This window comes from Megalobrama amblycephala, linkage group LG5 (genome assembly GCF_018812025.1).
Source record: "Megalobrama amblycephala isolate DHTTF-2021 linkage group LG5, ASM1881202v1, whole genome shotgun sequence".
Taxonomy (NCBI): Eukaryota; Metazoa; Chordata; class Actinopteri; order Cypriniformes; family Xenocyprididae; genus Megalobrama; species Megalobrama amblycephala.
In genome coordinates this window covers 39,938,015-39,960,568 of record NC_063048.1, presented here as the reverse complement: position 1 = coordinate 39,960,568, position 22,554 = coordinate 39,938,015, and the positions used below count along the sequence as shown (strand labels likewise).

Sequence of the window (22,554 nt, the reverse complement as noted above, 5' to 3'; positions counted from 1 at the left end):
CCTGACATTCAATCAATGTCAAGACCCAAATATGAAGGAAGTCATAAAAATACAATTGCAAAGATGGATTTTGCTGTTTTTGCAGGTGCCCAGGAAGTCAAAGCTTACAATCCACAGGAATTTGAGAGATGATGAAGGTTTCATCATAAGACATTTCGCTGGCGCTGTGTGCTATGAGACTGTAAGTCCCAATTCACTCAGTTCATTCTGAATCCTTTTATTTGTAGAAACCGTCTCATTGTTTTAGTTTTGTAACGTGACAGTCTTTAACAAAGGTTAATTAATTTTTGACTAAGGGGAATCCCTTTGGTAAAGTTCTTGGGTTTCTGTGAGGTTGACTTTGTGTTTATTTCTATGCCCTGTGGGTTTTTGTGTGTGTGTGTGCGCGCTTGTATGGTGTATGTGTGTGAGCAGACCCAGTTTGTGGAGAAGAATAATGACGCCCTCCACATGTCTTTGGAGAGCCTGGTGTGTGAGTCGAAGGACAAGTTTGTCCGGGATCTCTTTGAGAACAACTCCAATTCCAAGGACTCAAAACAGAAGGCTGGCAAACTCAGCTTTATCAGTGTGGGAAACAAATTCAAGGTGAATCTACCCTTTAGCTTTGAACTTATATTCTCATGATAGCCAGAAAATACGTTATCAAAGGCAATAATAATTCTGAAGATATGACAAAAAATTTTAAGCCCTCAAGGCTACAGGTTTTCCTCAGATTAGGAGTTGCTCAAGGCTTTGTCTTTATACCACTGTAGTTTTTGTTTTATGGGGCTAGGTAGTTCACTGTTTTCTTTTTGTTCTTCTTGGTAGTTGTAGGTTTTAAAAGGTTTTGTGAGAGACATTTGATCTCTTACCTGGTGATCTAATTCCTTTCCTTCTAACTTTTGCCCTTTCTCCATCCTCCTTTCTTAGACCTTATCCTGTTTCTTCAACCTTTCCCTGTGAAAAGTTCTGGGGCTGAAATAAATATAGAAAGAGAGAAACAAGGAAAAAATGTGAAAAAAACTGAAGCTTTTGTAGGGTAAGCCTGGCTGAAATATTCAGTGCCGGCACCACAGCGTAACCTACAACCTCATAAACACATGTAGATCTTAAGTTTCTCCCACCCTTCTCCTCCGATCTTTTTCACCAACTTGGTCCATTGCCACATCTTTGTTTGAATGCGGCTGCCACATTTTTAGTCTCTGCTGTAGTTGTTTGTCATGTCATTGCTGAAGAAATCATACACAAGGAATTCATACTGTGATAGAGCCCTCACTGTAAACACAGCACCATGTCATTTGTCACCATGACATATTGAACTTGTAGAAAAGATCTTTGTAATTGGACCAATGCATGCCTGTTACTTCCTGTATGTGTCAAAATCTGTGATACTATGTGCATGGCAGCACAACTCTACAACTGTGTGCGTAGAAATGTGTTAAATTTTACAGGACTCACTCTCACGCTTCTTTTCTAATCAAATTTCATAGACCCAATTGAACCTTTTACTGGAAAAGCTTCGCAGTACGGTGAGTAATGTGTTTAATGTTATGCATTTATTAATTATAAAAATGGTAGCAACTTGTTTTGGTTATTACTGAGTGTGTCTAATGCGTGCCACAAACCAAGCGGCACAGCAAATAATGTAACGTGACAGTTGCTGATTTATGGCACTACTAAAATAATCAAAATGTGGTTATTTGCTTTGCATTTCAGTTAGACTGTATATTCCTAAGTTGGCCATAATATGCTGTATGGACTTTTTTCACAGTCTGTGATGATGCAAAAAAAAGTAAATCTAGCAGACTTTTTATATTTTATATTGTTAAATGAATGTTATATTATTTTGGCATTAAATAACAAACAAAAACTAGTCAATACTGATGTAATTTTAGATATAGCTGCCATCTTTATTTCTTTTTATTGCTGCAACTTATCTTTATTTTAGTTTTTTTTTCTCTTTTGGAAAGTTGTAGAAAGGCAATAGTGGAAACACAAAAAAATATATTTGCTATGGTCTCCCATTTACCCTACTGTTCAAAAGTTTGGAGTCAGTAAGTTTTTTTTTTTTTTAATTATTATTATAACTTTTATTCAGCAAGGGTGCATTAATTTGTTTCAAAACAATAGTAAAGACATGCATAATGTTACAAAGTATTTCAACACCATTTCAACTAAATGCTGCTTATTTGATCTTTCATCATCAAAGAATCCTGAAAAAAGTATATCACGGTTTCCACAAAAAACATTAAGCAGCACAACTGTTTTTAACATTTTCACGCATAGAGGTCACTACAGTGGACATCTATTCAAAAAGCATTTTCTTGCATATGCATGGGTTTGGATGGCATAGTTGTACATCAACCTCTACAGTAGGGGTGGGAATCTCTATGCACCTCACGATTCCATTCGATTATGATTCAGAGGGCTGTGATGCGATGATAAAACGATTATCAGCGCATCTTTTTTTTTCTATACAGATTTTCTTTTTCTCACTGTGTGACTACTTAGTACTTTTAAAGCAAAGTATTTGAAATGATCCATAATTAATTACTTCCAATATCTTTTATTAATAAAAACAAATGGAAGTGATTTGGAAGTCAACTGGAAGGTTACATTTGCCAGCCTATGTCCCAGCATTGCAAAGAACCAACAGAAAAAAAAATTTGTGCCTGTAGCAGCAAATTAATACAGACTTCAGCATATTCTGAATCACTAACATAAAATAATAGACTTCTAACCAACATCCTCCTGTTATGTGCAGTAGGCAATATAACAATATTATATATAATATTAATTATATAGCAATAACACAACTTGCATGTAGTGTGGCTTGTCCAGGGTTGTGTTTCCCAAAAGCATCGTAAGCCTAAGTTGATTGTAGAGCAATTGCCACCAACGATCAGCTAAGGTTTACGATGCTTTTGAGAAATGCAGCCCAGGTCCTTTTCCCCTTCAACTTTATAGAAGCCGAAGTGCTTTCATACGCTAGCTTTAACGCAGAGCGCTGGTCAGATCTCTCGCACAGCCTTCATGGGCCTCTTACGGTGCGTATCCACTGGTGCGAAGCCAGCGGAGCAGAGCAAGCGTTTTCAGTTCATTCCTATGGAAGGTGAGCTTCATGGTTCAAGCTCAACTTCAATAGAAATGAATTGAAAACGCTCGCACTGTTCCCGCTCCGCACCAGTGGACACGCACTATTATGTGCACGCCACAGACTGTCCAGGCGCTGCACTTCAGTGCTTCAGAGTTCCGCCTTTTGCTTTCCGTCAACATTATGTTATCAATTAACATTTAGAAAAACAATTTTTGACATTTGTAAATCGATTCAGAATCATCTGCGTCCCCATCGTGATTCTTCAAATTTTTCCCCCACCCCTACTCTACAGTGGACCCTAGTGCATCATCCTATACATTGACACTAAGTGGCAAGCCATTGTATGTTGATTTTTTCCCCCTCCAAACCAAGAGGGCCGATGGCCAGTCAGAAATGTCAAGTTGTTCCGGAATATCCATCCATTCCTTCTATCCTAGAAGGTTCTTGCAGGTGAAAACATTTTTTTTTAGTATCAAGCAAAATCTAATCATATCTAGTCATATCACAGTTAAATTTTCCAAGTATTGTTTTTAGAATGTGAGGAAATTCTGATTAATCATCTGTTAACTAAAGTGGACATCATGCATTACTAGCTATATTTCAGTTACAATTCATACTATTACTGTGACTGTTTTTTTAAATACTTCATCTGCAGTAACTTTTTGACTGTAAATACATGTATTTGTGTTATTATAATGTAATTTGCTTTAACATCAAAAAAGTAATGTGATTACATACGTAATGTGCATTATAATTTATTACAAGTAATGCACATTACTTGTAATGCATTACTCGTAACACTGAAAAAGTAATCTGATCACGTAATGCATGTTACTTGTAATGCGTTACTGTGCTCTTTACATCAAAAAAGTAATCTGATTATGTAATTTGTTATTGTAATGCGTTACTTTACTCTTTACATCAAAAAGTAATCTGATTACGTAATGCATGTTACTTGTAATGCATTGCTTTACTCCTTACATCAGAAAAGTAATCTAATTATGTAATGTGTGTTACTTGTAATGCATTACTCGTAACACCGAAAAAGTAATCTGATTACGTAATGCATGTTACTTGTAATGCGTTTCTTTACTCTTTACAGCAAAAAGTAATCTGATTACGTAATGCATGTTACTTGTAATGCATTGCTTTACTCCTTACATCAGAAAAGTAATCTAATTATGTAATGTGTGTTACTTGTAATGCATTACTTGTAACACCGACAAAGTAATTTGATTACGTAATGCATGTTACTTGTAAAGCGTTACTTTACTCTTTACATCAAAAAGTAATCTAATTATGTAATGCGTGTTACTTGTAATGCATTACTTTACTCCTTACATCAGAAAAGTAATCTAATTATGTAATGTGTGTTACTTGTAATGCATTACTCGTAACACCGAAAAAGTAATCTGATTACGTAATGCATGTTACTTGTAAAGCGTTACATTACTCCTAATATAAAAAAGTAATCTGAATACATTATGCATGTTACTTGTAATGCGTTACCTCCAACACTGCTCATTTAAGATGAGATTGAAAACACCTGATTGCTAGGTTTTCTCAGAGGAGAGCTATGGTAGAAATGTGTCCATCTTGAACATAATCAGAATTATCAGCTAATAAGGGTAAATCAATATACTTCGTTAGACTGGAGGGAGCGTGAGCGTTTTCTACATAATCTGAGTTGGGTTTTCACAGCTGTATTTTGACAGGTTCTTGTCTTCATGTTCTGATATCAAAGACACGCGTCAACTTGTATGAAGTTCAGTTGTATTTGCAATATTTTTTGTATATATTTTAGGGCGGGGCGATATATTGCATGCGATTTTCACGCGCATTTCTTCAGTAAAGCCGGTTCCCTGATTACCGCTAAATCGCCATCACCTGCTTTCAAATGGAGTGGCATTTAATAAACAGAGCCGTAGTTCACTGATAAGCTACGCAATATCGCGTTCATTATCGAAGGCGATTCATCTGCGATAATGAACGCGATATTGCGTAGCTTGTCAGTGAACTACGGCTCTGTCTATTAAATTAAATTATTAAAAATAATTGTATTCATTGGTTTGTTAAATACACACAATATTATTATTAATTATTAACAATATTAATATTGTTATTACTGTATTATGTTTAATACATGTTTCACAGTATTAAAGTTGTTTACTGTATTTTTGATTTTTTTTTAAAAATGCACCTTTGGTGAGCATTAGAGACTTTTGAACATGTACCTATACAAAAATGTACCCTGCTATAGTTTATTTCTGTGTTCCAATCTGCGATATCCTAGACCCTATGGCCATTTAGACAATGGTCTTGTCATGCTGACTACAAATATAATATTGTTTGTGCTCTGTTAACATCTCATGTGTATACATTGTACAGGGCTCTAGTTTCATCCGTTGTGTGAAGCCTAATCTGAAGATGGTGAGCCACCAGTTTGAAGGAGCTCAGATTCTGTCTCAGCTGCAGTGCTCGGGTATGTATATGATTACATAGGTGTATTTTTTTCACTCTCCAATTCATCTCACAGCACTTGTGGTAATGCTTCACATATTTCAATTTAAGAAAACCCATCACAAATACACAGCAATCATAAATTGCAAGCACTTTTTTTTTTTTTTAACAAATCCCGATATTGCCTATAGAGCGGCCATATTAAATGTCAGCTCCACTGATTTTTCATTATCTATTGGAGGTGGCGTTACCACAAGAGTGTTTTGAAGGTTTGTGTTATTGCATTTTATTGGCTGTTAGCAAAGTTTTAGAAATAAACTTTCAGGCAAGAGACATAAGAAGAGAATATACTAGAAGTTGCACTGACATGTCTTAGCCAGTTAGTTTGATACCTTTGTTGACTAGTTATGCAACACATGAGGTAAATGTAGACTCGTCAACTATTTGCCTTCTAGTATGCAAGTACTCGTGTCTCTAAAAAATGTGTTTGCTCAACAAAAAGCAGTTTGCATCTTCTTTTTTTTTTTTTTTTTTTTTTTTTTTTTTAAGTTATGACAACTTTGAGTGAATTGAGGTTAAGCCAACAAGCTACATTGATTTAGAGGAACTTAATTTGTAGCATAAACACAATTTTTTAAGTTGATTACTCAAAAAAATTAAGTCTAGAACCAGAACCAATTAATCTGATCTATTTCAGTTCAAATCAACAGCTATCATAGCACGTGCTAGCATAACTTATTTAACATATTTAATGAACAAGTAAGATATTACTCGTCACTGGCATTAGCGCAGTCATTGCTTATAGAGTCAATGTAGTGTTTACCTTCATCTACTCTTCAACATAATGATAACCACAAAAACTTCATCATTACAGAAACTCTTTTAAATGTCAAACATAACAGAATTAAACACTAACAGGTCTTTCCCTTCACTAAAAACAAATAAATTCACACTTATTTTCATTATTCATTCATCTTATTCAGTCCTATGCAAAGCATGCTGGGAACTAGAAACTGCCTAATTTCCGAAGTTATCAAGACAATAATTTTTAATAAAAAAAAAAAAAAAAAAACAGTTAACACAGAAATTTGGGTTTAAATTGCAGACGATATTAAGTTGATGAAATGATCAACATTATTATGTCAACAGAATTTTACAAAATAATGTTTGCAACTTTTTATTTTGACAAAGGCAAGCACATAGTGTTCAGAAACAGGTTGACTGCACATTACTAAGAATAAGATGTTGAATCTTCCTTTAAACTTGGTTCATGCTTCAGCTCCAGCCTTCAGTGCAGCAAATCCTGTAGCTTCAATGGCTACATTATCTGTTCTTCTCTTCTCCTCTCAGGCATGGTATCAGTGCTGGACCTGATGCAGGGTGGCTTCCCTTCCCGAGCTCCTTTTCATGAGCTTTACAACATGTACAAGCAGTACATGCCCAACAAGCTCACAAGGCTTGATCCTCGACTCTTTTGCAAAGTAAACCTCTATTGTTTTTTTTGTTTTTTTATCTTTATCATTTCATCTCATTCTATTCTGATTGTTATTCATTTGATGTTCTTGTGTACATAATTAGGATTAGTATGATAAATGATGGCTAGCTGGATTATTTTTTTAGAAAAGACAATATGACCTTTCATTTCCACTTTCCAGAGCACGCACAGAGTAATTCCTCATTGATTTCTATGATAAATGATAGTGGTTTATCATCAGTAGTTACAGATACATTTGGAAGGCAAATTGCATTTTAATCTTACACCCGCAGTTAAATATAAAGTATTTTACTTTATCATAAAATGAACAATTGGATTCCATGCTAATAAAGGAGGTGAGCAGGCTGCAATTAATGATTGATTGCAATTATTGAAAATTACTTCATTTTGATGATCGCATTATACTTGTAATGCAATATCTAGAGTGCAATCAAGGCTCAACAGAAAGGGCTGTTTTTCTGCTGTCTCTGCCAGGACAGATTTTCATTCAAGCGCATATTAGGAGCATATTTTTATAAACTTAAAAATGTATTTGTATTTTTCATTAAATGTTGTTTTTTCCTCATGAACAACCCTAAAATAGTTTGTTTTTAATTTGCACTAACAGCTGGAAAATTTGCTCCACTATGATGTAAATATTTGACAGCTATAAACTTCATAAACACTTAAGCTGGAAAGTGGCATAAGTTGCAAAACATTACTGATTTGATTATTGTTTTCAAATCATTATAACTAATTCTAACTCACAAGTCACTCTCACAATAATGTAAAACAAAACAGCACAGAAAACCAAATGTTTGTTTGCAAGGCGCAAAAAAAATTGAAAACATACACTGAAACGTAATAGCGTACTGGCCCGAGGACATAGTGCCATTCTTGTTGATCTCTGAAAGTCATTTAATAAAGTATGCGTTCCACTGTCTGATTGTATTGTCTCCTCCTGCAGGCTCTGTTTAAAGCACTGGGCCTCAACGAGAACGATTACAAGTTTGGCTTGACCAGGGTTTTCTTCCGCCCCGGGAAGGTGATAATTTCTCACATCGTTTCTCATGAGGATTGGAATAATACAAGACTGTTAAAACCGCTATCCTGTTTCATTAAGCTTTCGCACATGGGAACCTCGTAAACAAGAATTCAGCTACATAAATCTCAACGTGTGTGTGTGTTTGCCTCAGTTTGCAGAGTTCGACCAGATCATGAAGTCTGATCCGGAGCACCTGGCCGAGCTTGTAAAACGGGTCAATAAGTGGCTGGTGTGCAGCCGCTGGAAGAAGGTCCAGTGGTGCACACTGTCAGTTATTAAACGTACGTCACCCTTCATAACCCCAACAAACTGCCTTTCATAAAAGCAATTAAAACATCCCACACCCTTCCATACATCTTTGTAGAGTTACAGTTTGCTGTTGATGAGTAAGCATCTTCTCTCCTCTATCTTTCACTTGCCACAGTGAGGAACAAAATGAACTACAGGGCCAATGCTTGCATCAAGATTCAGAAGACTGTTCGCATGTGGCTGTGCAAAAGAAGACACAAGTCTCGGTATGTACACACATTACACCTTGAAAAGATCTTATTATTTTCACAATATATATAAGGTAAAGGGATTTTTTACATTTAAGTTTTAAACCTTATCTAGTCAAAGAATGTATATCATTTTCAAAACAAAAAACGAAAAAAAAAAAAATAATTATATATACAGTACAGTCCAAAAGTTTGGAACCACTAAGATTTTTAATGTTTTTAAAAGAAGATTCGTCTGCTCACCAAGGCTACATTTATTTAATTAAAAATACAGTAAAAAACAGTAATATTGTGAAATATTATTACAATTTAAAATAACTGTTTTCTATTTGAATATATTTCACAAAGTAATTTATTCCTGTGATGCAAAGCTGAATTTTCAGCATCATTACTCCAGTCTTCAGTGTCACATGATCCTTCAGAAATCATTCTAATATGCTGATCTGCTGCTCAAGAAACATTTAATGTGTACAATTGTACAAAATATTTGTGTACAATATTTTTTTTCAGGATTATTTGATGAATAGAAAGTTCAAAAGAACAGTGTTTATCTGAAATCTAATCTTTTGTAACATTATAAATGTCTTTACTGCCACTTTTGATTGATTTAATGCATCCTTGCTGAATAAAAGTATTCATTTCTTTAATTTCTTTTCAAAAAAATAAAAATAAAAATTCTTACTGACCCCAAACTTTTGAACGGTAGTGTATAATGCTACAGAAGCTTTGTATTTCAGATAAATGCTGTTCTTTTGAACTTTCTATTCATCAAGGAATCCTGAAAAAAAAGTACACAACTGTTTTCAACATTGAAAATAATCATAAATGTTTATTGAGCAGCAAATCAGCATATTAGAATGATTTCTGAAGGATCATATGACACTGAAGACTGGAGTAATGATGCTGAAAATTCAGCTTTGCATCACAGGAATAAATTACTTTCTCAAATATATTTAAATAGTACACAGTTATTTTAAATTGTAATAATATTTCACAATATTACTGTTTTTTTTACTGTATTTTTAATTAAATAAATGTAGCCTTGGTGAGCAGACGAAACTTCTTTTAAAAACATTAAAAATCTTAGTGGTTCCAAACTTTTGGACTGTACTATATATATATATATATATATATATATATTATAAGGGGTGTGATATGACAGTTAAATCACAAAATGAGATACAATATTGAGTTCACGAAAATGAGACGAGTCCAGATTTTTACACAGTATTTTTAAGAAATCCTCAATGACGAAATACATTACTAGAAAAATAGGCTGCTGCATTTGAAATGTTTTAACTAATCACCTTGTAATGAATGTAATTTAATTTCGTTAAGAATTATCATATGCAGTAAAAGACAACAACTCAAGCACTGTAAAAGGTTTCGCCACAAACTCAACTAACTGGTTTCTCTCCTGTATTATTTCATATGAGTCTCTTCAGACGTTAGAACTGTACATGATTTATGAGCTTTTATGCACTTATGACCTCCTTACAGAACTTCTTTCCACAAATTGATCATAGAAATAAACACAGTATAAATAAAAATGAATAACAAAGTTTTCTCTTAGTTTTATTAAGTGCAAACAATAAGTGCAACCATAATCAAAGTACTCTCTCAATATTCAAAGTGCAAATACAGACCAAATTTTTCTTCAAGCATGATACAGAGCTGAGAGATGGTTACAACTACACAACCCAGCCTAAGATAGCTTTCATATTGGGAGATAATTGCATGCATCAGGGAGCCACTTTCAAAATGCGGGATATTTCAATATGTTGTGTACTTTACTTTCGCGTTTTACTTTCGCTTTTTACTTCGCGATCGCGCATACTCTGTAGCGGCGGTGCTGAGCGCACATTCTACAATACAAGACATTGGTCAGACGCTTAGGCTCTGTTGTGTAACGAATCCTCCGCCATGGTCTTTCAGTCAACTCGTCACTTACTCTCGTCACGTGATCAGTGAACTCTGATTCCTGCTGCACTACGTACAACTCTGCTGCTTGTGTTGGATGAGCTGGATGAAATTGAAGCGACCGTTATCCAACTGAATTAAATGGATTTATTTCTATAAAAAGCAATATACGACAGTGGAGGCGTAATTTAAACGTAGCGGTGGCATATTGTCATGGCATTGTAATTATTTATTTATTGTATTTATTTGTTTACTTATTTGACTTTGACATTTGTGGCTTTATGCCCCTGAAAATTACACAAAATATCAAGATTAAACAAGTTTAAAAAAATGCTAATCATGTGCACAAAAGATGTTTTTTTTTTTTTTTTTTTTTTATAAATTGATGGTCTGGACAAAAAATGAACACCATTGTTCCTATTCCCATGGCAGCATTGATGGCCTGGTGAAGGTGAAAAATTTGAGGAAGAGGATGGAGAAGTTCACCGAGGCTGTGAATGGACTCAAAGAGGGTAAACAGGAAATGAGCAAACAGGTCGAGGAACTGGCCGCCTCCACCGACGCCCTCATGGCCAAGATCAAGGTGAGCTTTTCCACTGGAAAACCGCCCAAGGTTTACAAACCCCCCTTTCACCTCCTCCAGCTTACAAAGCACAATGATGTTATGCGGTGTAGCTCTTTTCTTAGCCTTCGTTCTCGTATCAGTTTCCATGCATAATTCAACTGGTGTGTGTTTTTCCATGTCCTGATGAAGACTGTCCAAAGCTGTAGCTTGAATTGTCTGCAGGCTTCACGTCTCTCACTTTTAAGGCCCAAAGAAAGAGAACCAACGCTTTTCATGTCATTCTGCGGAAAATCTAGCACTCAACAGCAGAGTAATAAATACAAAGTATGCAAATCAACAGTCTGACAATGAGTTTCTGTCTGCAGATCATCATTGACATTCGCGCCACACACTGTCAAGTCGATTTTCAAGGTTTTGCCGCATTGTGCCATTTCTAGTGTTGATTTCTTGCCTTTCCCCGAACTTTCAGCTGCGGCTGATTGAATGCAGTATATGCATTGTTGTATTCTCTACGTGGAGCCCAACCTCATCTGTCAGACTCGGAGTGCATTATTGACAGGGAGCTCGAGAGACATTGCGACCTGTCCCTGATAGATAGCTGGCACCAGAGCTGAAACTTTTCTACCTGAACACTCCATTCCTCCCTCTAAATGAGATGCGCTCTGCACTTCTGCGCCCGTGATAGCCCTCTTTGTTATTAGCATAGCACTTTTTGATTAGCATCTGCCTTTTGATTGGCAATGCCTTCTATTACCTTACCATCTGGACTGGAGATTACTGTGGCCTCCCTGGCTAATAACGCAGATTGTGTCAATGGCTGTCATTCAACACGCTCGCGCTAACTCATCTAGCGTTAGGGGGTGAGACGGACCTTGTCATTGAGTCCCTGCCCCCTGCGGAACAATGATCATTCACAATGCTCGCATCCTTCCACGCTCCTTTGGTGCTCTGCCAGATGGCACAGAAATCCACATCCTGGTTTAATGAATATCTGCAGGATATTAATACAGCTGCGGTGCATGTGGCCCGTCGTCGAGTTGACGAGTAACAACGGAGTTGCTGCAACTTTCCTCACTTTGCAATGTGAAACTGTTCATATTTAGTTAACGAAGCACCTTTCGCTACTGTAGAGTGCAACCAAGTGGCCCGTACTCAATATAATACCCTGCAGTTGGTATACTAAACTAGTATACTTAAAGTCTGCCAAATTTTGTACTTAATGTACTTTTAGTTATCTGGAAGTAGTGCTGAGGTCCAACTAAAGATATACGTAAGTATATTTGGTTGTGCTAACTATTGCAAGTATACTTTTAAGTACAGTTTAAATATCTTGCATTTAAAGACTGATATCATACAAAGATCATACAATCCTTATTAATAGTGATATTAAAACACTTTTAGGCATAATATTAAGAAAGGTGCATTGGGCAATAAAGAAGTACTCAAAATACAGTTTAATTATAATATTTATATCAGTCTCGAGCAGTATGTCAGTAAATATGTTAATGGACTTAGTATGAAATAAATGTATTTAAAATACATTTTGGTGTAGGTTTTTTTCCCCACTAGGGCTGTTTTCCATACAATGAAAGTGGATAGTGATTTATACTGTCAAGTTTCAAAAAGTACACAAAAGCATCATACAAGCAAAATATATAACTGACACAATATATTCTAAGTCTTATAATAAACAATGAGAATTCAATCAAATTTAAGTTATTAACAGAAAATCCTTCTGTCATTTAAGATCTCATTTGCAGTCATGTTTTTAAATACACACAGCAACCAGTGGTTTTGCCATCAGCGCATCATCACTGCAAAGGTATTATGTTTATATTCTTCTATTAATGAGAATATTTTTGGTGAAAAATGTTTGGCCTGTTCTTGGTATATAGCATATATGCATAAATGTCTGACTACCCAAATAGCCAATCGAATTGCATTTACATTTAAAGGTGCTAAAGAGGATCTTTTGTTTTATACATTTTTGCAATACTACTTGAAACTGTCTTTACTAACTGATAAAAGACTATTTATTAGGTGCACTGAAAGGAATAATATTAATATACATCATCTGTGCACGAGGTAGGGCCTTAAAAACATCAGCCAATCATTTACGCGATCATCACGTAAACGATTGGCCCTCTGGCTTGTCAATCACTGCCATGACGTTCCTTGTGCGAGACGTGCGCGGCTGCGCGCTCCAGTAACTTTCCACACTCCACAGGCGCCGCATGCAATGTTTTTGTCAGGAGACAGGAGTAACAACTGCAGTTACCTGCGGTGAGTCCGACATAATGAATCCACTAACATGACACAGTGAAAGCCGGTGGTAAACACTCGTCTTCCAATACTCGTGCACGAGTTTTGGGAGGCGTTCCCTCGAAATGAGCTGTGAAGGAGGGGGGTTGTTCTTACGCATGCGCTCATTTCAAAAACTCACTAACAGTCTTTGGTTTCTCAGTCAACGAAAAGATCCTCTTTAGCACCTTTAATCATTTTGCAGACACTTTTGTCCAAAGCTACTTTTGAAAGGAGAACAATAGAAGCAGTTGAACCAACAAAAAAAAGGTGTTATGGCACATGTAATTCAGATACTATGTATCCAGAGAGCCTTGTGAATGGAGTTTCATTTGCCAGTAATCTCAAAATGCAAGTATTGAATCAGACTCAGCATGAACAACTACACTTCTGAATGATCATCTAAAAGCATGATGTCTCACTGTTTGCACAAACGAATAGATTTTAGAAAGGGGAAATAGTCTAAATAGCACTTGTTGTTTTTCATGACATTGACCTTCATTCATTTTAAACTTCCGTGATGTGTTCTCTCCATTAAATACAAATATACATCATTTAGCCTGTTTGCATCTGGTGAAAGCTCTTTTTTTCCCCGTTCTTTTCAGTATTCATGACATACCAACTGTCTGACTTGGGTAGAGTTCCCTTATGTAATTTCACTATCTACACATCTTCTGCTGTTGTATTTAATGTTTCAATATAACTTGATAAAAAAGCTTGTGCCCTTTTTGCATGATGATAAACTGCATTTTAATTAATTAATTCCAATATCATCAGCGAGCGAGCTGAGTCTCGATATCATTGTCCCTGCTTTCCATTCTGAAGGGCCCATCCCTATGCCCTATCCTGAATCCTTCATTTCAAACTGCCCCTTGAAGTGGCCAGTTTTCAGCACTTTGGTTTGGAATGACCCTTCAATACTGTGCCATGATTGTTCTCATGGTTGTACCCTTCGGAGACAGATTTATCCCATTTGGAGCCTGTTTTTGAAGGACATAGATAGAATACCCGCCCTTGAAAAGCTGTGGCCGTGGTAACTTAATGGCTGTTGTTTCAGCTGTATGAAATGCTTTTATGATACTTTTATGGAACTTTTTTGTCCATTTGGAGCTTGGCAATATAAATCAACATCCACTTTTATTGTATCGTAAACTGAAGCTCTCATTTTGTGTTTCACAGAAGAAAGGTAGTCCCATGAGTTTGTCTGTCTATTGAGTTCAACATAAAACGTAACCAGTGAAGTATGAACAAGTGACTCTTAAGAGCCTCTTCTTTTTAGTTAATCAAAAGCATACAGTGTGACCAGTGTTGCCTGATTCCTGAAAGAATTACTCTCATGAGCCACTTCTTTTCATGAATAGCTCAAAAAGACAAGTTACTGGTTTGAGTCTGCTGAAACACTGCCTTGTAAAATTTCTTTTATGTGTTGGCAAAGCAGACAAGAAGCTTGTTTCTGCCACTAAACAAAAAAATAAAAAAGGTAATTGCGGCTTTTTATCTCACAATTCTGACTTTTTTTTCTTGCAATTGCGAGTTTATATCTCACAATTCTGATATAAAGTCAACAGACTTTATAAGATGGAATTGTGAGTTAAAACTACGAGTTATAAAGTCAGTATTGTGAGATATAAACTTTTTCCCCTCACAATTGGACATTATAACACACAGTTACAATTTTATATCTCACAATTCTGACTATAAATCACAGTTTTGACTTTATATCTCACAATTCTGACTTTATATCACACAATTCTGGCTTTATAACTCGCAATTGTGAGTTTATATCTCACAATTCTAAGAAAAAAAGTCAGAATTGTGAGAGAAAAAGTTGCAATTACCTTTTTTATTTCATGGCAGAAACAAGCTTCCATACATTCTAACTAAAATATACTCAAATAAATCAAATTGAATCAGTTTTGACACTCTTTTTATCTCTACTCTCAGTCCACAGTGATGAGCCGCAAGGAGATCGAGCAGGAATACGAGGGCCTGGTGAAACGCTCAGAGCAGCTCCTCTCCTCAATGCAGAAGAAAAAGCAGGAGCAGGAGGAAACGGAGAGACTGAAGCGCATCCAGGAGGAGATGGAGAGAGAGCGGAAGAGACGTGAAGAGGAGGAGCAGTTACGCAAACAGGAGGAAGAAGACCGCCGCATGTGAGTCACGTCGCAAGTTTCGAATATGATGAACCGTACATTAGGTCAGAGTCCCAGCACATTTGAAAGAAGAACAGGAGTTGAAAAAAAGGGTGTAGGAGGGGATTGGCAGAGAGATTAATATATCACTGGAGGGTTCGGCTTGACCTGCTCTCTCTTATGCATTCTCCAGAGCCTGCTGTCATGGACAGCATCTGTCATCGTTTCACAAATCAGGTCATGATGATATTTCTATGTTTATAGTCTTGTCAAAGAAAATTTAGTTCCACACCAACATATACAACAGCAACTTCTGTCCCGTCCACCCTGGAGCCCTTCCGTATAGATTATTAAATTATCTGGATTTAATTGTTGACGATTTTACATACTCCTCTTCATTTTTTTTTTTTCCTGAAGCTCATCTCAGTTTCATTTCAAGGGGCTATATGTAAGAATTTCCATGTTTTAATTGCTTTTTTATTGCCAATGTGTGAACAGCTTGTAATGAAACCTCAAAAAAATAGACCTTCCTCAACTTCCTAGGTTGTTTATAAAAGCCTGTAGACTGGATGTTTTTGCCAGCAAAATCAAAAGGACGTGACATTTACGCGGGCTCCCAAAAACCTCTCTTCCGTTCAGTGACACATGAAATGAATGCTTATACAATGTTCAGGATAATGTCGAAAGAGCATTCTGTACTGTAATGTCAATGTGTCATGCAAAGAAAAGGAATTAATTCAAACCATAGTCTCACATAGCCAGACCTGTATAGTCTGTAGTCTTAAATATATACTTCATAATTTAAACTATCATAACAGTGTAATTTAATCATGTCATCTGTCGACATGATGCTGGTGATTTGCAGAGCTTGTGCAAACATATCCACATTGCTATGATCACATGCTTTCTTAACTGCCGCTTTCTCACTGCTGTCATTTTTGTTGCGTTTATTTTGTTATTGAGAGGAAAGCGCGCAGCACATATTTACATATTAATCTAAACCGCGCTCTCAGCAGCATGAATAAGATGTTGTATTTATTTTTTTAAGAAATGTGTATTTTATTTAGCATGATGCATTAAATTGATAGTGATAGTAAAGAAATTGTTATAACATTTTATATATATATATATATATATATATATATATATATGTATGTATGTATGTATGTATGTATGTATGTATGTATAAATAATATATTTATATATACATATATATGTTTTTTTTTTTTTTAATATATCACAGTTTCCACAAAAAAAATATTAAGCAGAAATGTTTCTTGAGGACCCAATCACCATATTAGATTGATTTCTCTGAAAGCTTGTTTATGCCACTAAATAAAAAAAAAAGTTAATTGTGATTTATTTATTTTTTTATTTTTTTATCTCACAATTCTGTTATAAAGTCTGAATTTTTAGATATAGTCACAGTTTTTCTCACAATTGCTAGTTTTTTAATCACACAATTCTCCCTTTATAACTAATTCTCAGAAACTCACAATTTTCTAATAAAGTCGGAATTGCTAGATATAAACACAATTCTGAGGAAAAAAAGTCAGAATTGCAAGGAAAAATGTAAAAATTGCAAGATATAAACTTACAATTCTGAGAAAAAAGTCAGAATTGCGAGATATAAACTTGCAATTCAGCTTTTTCCTCACAATTGCGAGTTTATATCACAAAATTCTGACTTTATAACTCTCAATTCTGACTATATCACACAGTTCTGACTTTATAACTCGCAATTATGATTTTATATTTCACAAATGTGTGAGAAAGGGAAAAAAAAGTCAGAATTGTGAGATAAAAAGTTGCAATTACCTTTTTTTATTTTTTATTTCATAGTGAATCATGCTAATAATTATAATTTGTAATTAAATATGTAAATTACAAATTATAAATGCAAAAATCGCTCTGAGACTTTTGGGCCCACTATCATGCAAATCACACTCCTTCACTGTGAGCAGTTAAACATTCAACAAATTCTATCATTACTGTACCTCCATTCCCAGTACTCACAAATCTCCGTTTTCAAGACCTGAAGGTTGGCAAGGATGCATAAATAGATGCCTGAAGCCATGATCAACAATGTACAAAGAAAGGCTCAGCAGATTTTGTTTGCCGTTTGTGAGATGTATATAAATATATAGGTCTTTTGATATGAAAATGCGAACAAAGCTCACAGTGCTCTATTCAATTTCATCTTCTATTGAAGGGACTCGCTTGCACTACAAAGACTAGATGCGGTCCACGTTTCTCTGTGTGACAATTGTGAATCCACATGTGGGTGTTTTCAAGTCCCTTCCTGTGGGTCATTGATCAGGAGGAATAATTCCCCGCAGGCCGGAGTAACTCATTAACGGTCTACCCTCGATCTCTCTTCCATCAGGAAAGCCGAGATGGAGCAGAAGAGGAAACAGGAGGAAGAAGAGAGAAAGAAAAGAGAAGAGGAAGAGCGAGTCATGCAGGTGTGTATGTGTATACGTGCTCCCTCTGTGTATTGATTCCTCTCCTCCGCTGACTCCTTCGGAAAACCAAATGCCCACTCCGTCTCACGCTGGCATGTTCAGAGCTGACCGAGACTGGCTGTTCTGCAGGCATAATCATGACTGTATTGAGCTGCCACAGCGGCCTGTGGGTTTATTCATCAGCCTCTGCCTACCTCCTGGGGCTGGATTATGCTGCGTCTGCGGAGTGAAAGTCCTATGTCCTCTTTCTCCTGATGGCGATGCTGTGTTTGGGGGCTTTGCTGACTTCCCTTGCGCTGCTCCCTCTAGATGAATCGCCCTGCAGAGACGCTTTGTGCCCATTCTGACCGAAAACTTTTGCACAGGCTTAAAAGTCTTCTGTGCTGCTTTCTATTCTATTCTATTCTATTCTATTCTATTCTATTCTATTCTATTCTATTCTATTCTATTCTATTCTATTCTATTCTATTCTAAACTTACTGTGTGACCTTTACTCACTGTTTAGGGTAATGCATTACAAGTAACGCAAATTACGTAATCAGATTACTTTTTTCAAGTAACTAGTAAAGTAACGCATTACTTTTAAATTTGCAACAAAATATCTGAGTTACTTTTTCAAATAAGTAATGCAATTTACTTTGTTTTCCCATTTATTGACTGACAGCTCTCCTTTCTTCTTGTTAAGGGAAATAGGGAGTAAGTGTGGAGGTGTTGTGTGCGCTGTGTGAACATGATGGTTATTCTAGACTAGCTCTAGACTAAATCTGAGCATACATTTACTCATTTACTTCTTCTCTTGCATCCTGTTCTTCTGTATTCCAGAATGGCAGAACAGTTGAAAAGTTTGTTTGAGCTACACCCTCTACTATACAGGCCTAAATATGCATTTCCTTCAGCCTGAGGCTTATTCATTTCACTTTTGGTGTGAAAGGGTCTTTACATTCACCCAAATAGAACTTTTTTTTTTTTTTAATAAAAACAAACAAACAGCCCATCCCTTTCATAGGGAGTAATGCAATATTGTAATTCTTTTCTTTTAAAAGTGACTTTCCCCAACACTTCCTTTACTATTACAATTCAGTTTATTCAGATTTTTCTTATTATGAGGCACACACACATACTTGATTTTCACTATTGTTGCAATGTTTAACGGTGCATTCACATGGGGCATCGGCATTAATGCTTCTCATTTACTTTGAATGGGTGACGTCATGCATTGCCTAACTGAATTGTGGGTTCCGTTGCATCGCGTCACTGGCATTGCTTGTGTCACTGGCATTGCTCGTGGCAGAAGGTGAAATATTTTCAACTTTTTCAACTTTTCAAACACCAATGCAGGCGTCAGCCAATCAGATCGCCTTATGTAAATACCCTACCGCAGACACTAACCAATTGCGTTCATGCATTAGCACTCGTGTCGCTCCTTTCCCACGGCTCTTGGCCCCACCCTGCTTGCCACAGCTATCTTTGTGGGGTCTCTTCATAGGCGTAATGATTTTTACACTGTACAAACTGTATATACTATCCCCCTATGCTAACCCTACTCCTAATCCTACCCATCACAGAAAACTTTCTGCATTTTTACATTTTCAAGCAAAAAAACAACAACAAAAACATAATTTAGTATGTTTACTAATCCATTTCCCTCGCGGGGACTGCTAGCTGGCCCCCACCATGTAGGTGATTTCAGGTTTTACTATCCTTTTGGGGACATTTGGTCACCACAATGTAATATAAACCTGTATACACACACACACACACACACACACACACACACACACACACACACACACACACACACACACACACACACACACACACACACACACACACACACACAATATTTACACCAAGTATTCCACAGTATTTATTATATTATTATTTTTTTTTATTTCAACATTTACTAATACATTTTTAAATGAAAAGTTAACATTACTGTTAACATTATTTGACAATAGTTCAGTTTATTAATAATTATAATAATTCATTTTGAACTCACAAGAATGAACTATTATATTTTTATCAGCTACGATTAATAAAAAATGTTGTGGATAATTGTTCATGCTAGATAAAGCATAATATTAATGCACAAGACCTTATTATAAAGTCTTTTTCTTTTTCTATTATTAAGTCTTTTTCTATTAAATTATTATAATTTTTTCTGTGCCATGTCTTTTAAAGTCTACTACTCTGACATTTTTTATTACAATTCTATATTTTATTCTGATTCTATTCTATTCTGAGGCATTATCTGTGTTCCATTTTCTGAATGTGTATGTGTGTATATATATACATATATATATATATATATAAATAATATATATATATATATATATATAATAAATAAAAAAATATATGAATGATCAAAGTTTATTCTATTACCTTGGCTTGAAAATACAATTGTTTTTGAATCCTTGAATAAATTGAAGACCTTTGCAACAGAAAACATTTGCAGTTCACTCAAAGACTGTTTGTTGTCACATTGTTTATAAAATCTTTATCACTGTTATTTTCAGCCATAATATATCACTCTGTTTTCCACCACGTCTCTCCTGCTTTTAGCAGTTTGATTCATAGCTCAAATTTATCATGACCAGTGTGTGCTGTAGCCCTCTCTCTGTGTCTTTATATATATGGGCATTACACCTCAGCTGCCTTGATCTTTCCTCAGAATAGTGCCTGCATCATTTTTCTTTCTCTCTGAGGTTTTCTCTCATGAAAATGTTCCATCTAAGCTTTTCTCTTCTATTACTCTCTTGCTCTGTTTTGACCTATGCTTTTGGACCATGCTGCTGGACTCTATCCCAGACTGTTCTTACTCATCTAAAACCATCCTTTTCATTTTATTTGTTTTGGTCTTTTTCTTTTTTCCTCATTTAGCACAGTCTAGACGTAGAATCCCAGGCCAGCTGGCTGCAGTACAGCCTCATTTTATGCCTAATCAGACCTTAGCACACAGCAGGAAGTGTAATGGCTTAATATCCTTTCAGTGGGCAGTGCTATAGATGGGTTACAGTGTGTCTGGGGCAGGGGCACCTTGCTAATCTCTCTTTCCTCAGATGTACCAGACGCCACTGGACGGGGAGATTGAGGGAATTCTGTAGCCTGCCTTAAACAGCATCATGTTGATTGCACAGAGAAATGTTATGACCAAAAAGCTTCCACAACCTTCCTGAAAGTCAGCAAAATCAGGGTTTTAGCAGGTATAGGCTTTTAAAATGAACTTTCTTTTTCAGGAAAACCAGTTAAAAATGTCTTCATCTAGCACTTATGGGCATATCCAAATTTTTGTGCAATCAAATGCTCTCTAAAATGAGGATGTCCTTGCCTCTGATTAACAAGTAGCATGGTACAGTATGGAAGCTTGTTTCTGCCATGAAATAAAAAAGGTAATTGCGACTTTTTACCTCACAATTCTGAATTTTTTGTCTCAGAATTGCATCTTCATATAAAGCTTCATATAAAGTCAGAATTGCGTGATAAAAAAGTCAGAATTGCGTGATTTAAAGTCAGAATTGCTTGATATAAAGTCAGAATTGCATGATTAAGTCAGAATTGTGAATTATAAAGTCAGTATTATGTGATATCAGAGTATTATGTGAAAGTCAGAATTGCATGAGATAAAGTCAGGATTACGTGATAACTCATAATTGTGAGAAAAAAAGGTAGAATTAGCACTATATCTCGCAATTCTGACTTTGTAACTCGCAATTCTGACTTTATATCTCACAATTCTGACTTTATAATTCGCAATTCTGACTTTATAACTCACAATTCTGACTTTATAACTCACAATTCTGACTTTATAACACACAATTCTGACTTTATATCTCACAATTCTGACTTTATAATTCACAATTCTGACTTTATAATTCGCAATTCTGACTTTATAACTCGGAATTCTGACTTTATAACTCACAATTCTGACTTTATAACTCACAATTCTGACTTTATAACACACAATTCTGACTTTATATCTCACAATTCTGACTTTATAATTCACAATTCTGACTTTATAATTTGCAATTCTGACTTTATAACTCGGAATTCTGACTTTATAACTCACAATTCTGACTTTATAATTTGCAATTCTGACTTTATATCTCACAATTCTGACTGTATAATTCGCAATTCTGACTTTATATCTCGCAATTCTGACTTTATAATTCGCAATTCTGACTTTATAACTCGGAATTCTGACTTTATATCTCACAATTCTGACTTTATAACTTGGAATTCTGACTTTATAACTCACAATTCTGACTTTATAACTCACAATTCTGACTATAATTCGCAATTCTGACTTTATATCTCAATTCTGACTTTATAATTCGCAATTCTGACTTTATATCTCACAATTCTGACTTTATAATTCGCAATTCTGACTTTATAACTCGGAATTCTGACTTTATAATTCGCAATTCTGACTTTATAATTCGCAATTCTGACTTTATATCACACAATTCTGACTTTATAATTCGCAATTCTGACTTTATATCACACAATTCTGACTTTATAATTCGCAATTCTGACTTTATATCACACAATTCTGACTTTATAATTCGCAATTCTGACTTTATATCACGCAATTCTGACTTTATATCACGCAATTCTGACTT

At 35.6% G+C, this 22,554-nt stretch overlaps 1 protein-coding gene across 8 annotated transcripts in view; it reads left to right on the top strand.

Annotated features, from left to right (window-relative positions):
- myo6b (myosin VIb) overlaps nucleotides 1–22,554 on the top strand; it is an 84,329-nt gene that overhangs the window by 45,791 nt on the left and 15,984 nt on the right. For 5 of the 8 annotated variants that reach the window (XM_048192253.1, XM_048192254.1, XM_048192252.1 and 2 more), the window contains 11 exons: nucleotides 86–181; nucleotides 415–585; nucleotides 1,470–1,508; nucleotides 5,465–5,558; nucleotides 6,887–7,017; nucleotides 7,978–8,055; nucleotides 8,207–8,336; nucleotides 8,480–8,570; nucleotides 10,905–11,055; nucleotides 15,283–15,491; nucleotides 17,857–17,935. In XM_048192253.1, the coding sequence (XP_048048210.1) occupies nucleotides 86–181; nucleotides 415–585; nucleotides 1,470–1,508; nucleotides 5,465–5,558; nucleotides 6,887–7,017; nucleotides 7,978–8,055; nucleotides 8,207–8,336; nucleotides 8,480–8,570; nucleotides 10,905–11,055; nucleotides 15,283–15,491; nucleotides 17,857–17,935 (1,269 nt within the window). Of the gene's footprint in view, nucleotides 1–85; nucleotides 182–414; nucleotides 586–909; nucleotides 1,019–1,469; nucleotides 1,509–3,448; nucleotides 3,853–5,464; nucleotides 5,559–6,886; nucleotides 7,018–7,977; nucleotides 8,056–8,206; nucleotides 8,337–8,479; nucleotides 8,571–10,904; nucleotides 11,056–15,282; nucleotides 15,492–17,856; nucleotides 17,936–22,554 lie in introns of those variants that run through there. The other 3 variants (XR_007185082.1, XR_007185083.1, XM_048192258.1) reach the window with 3 other exon arrangements.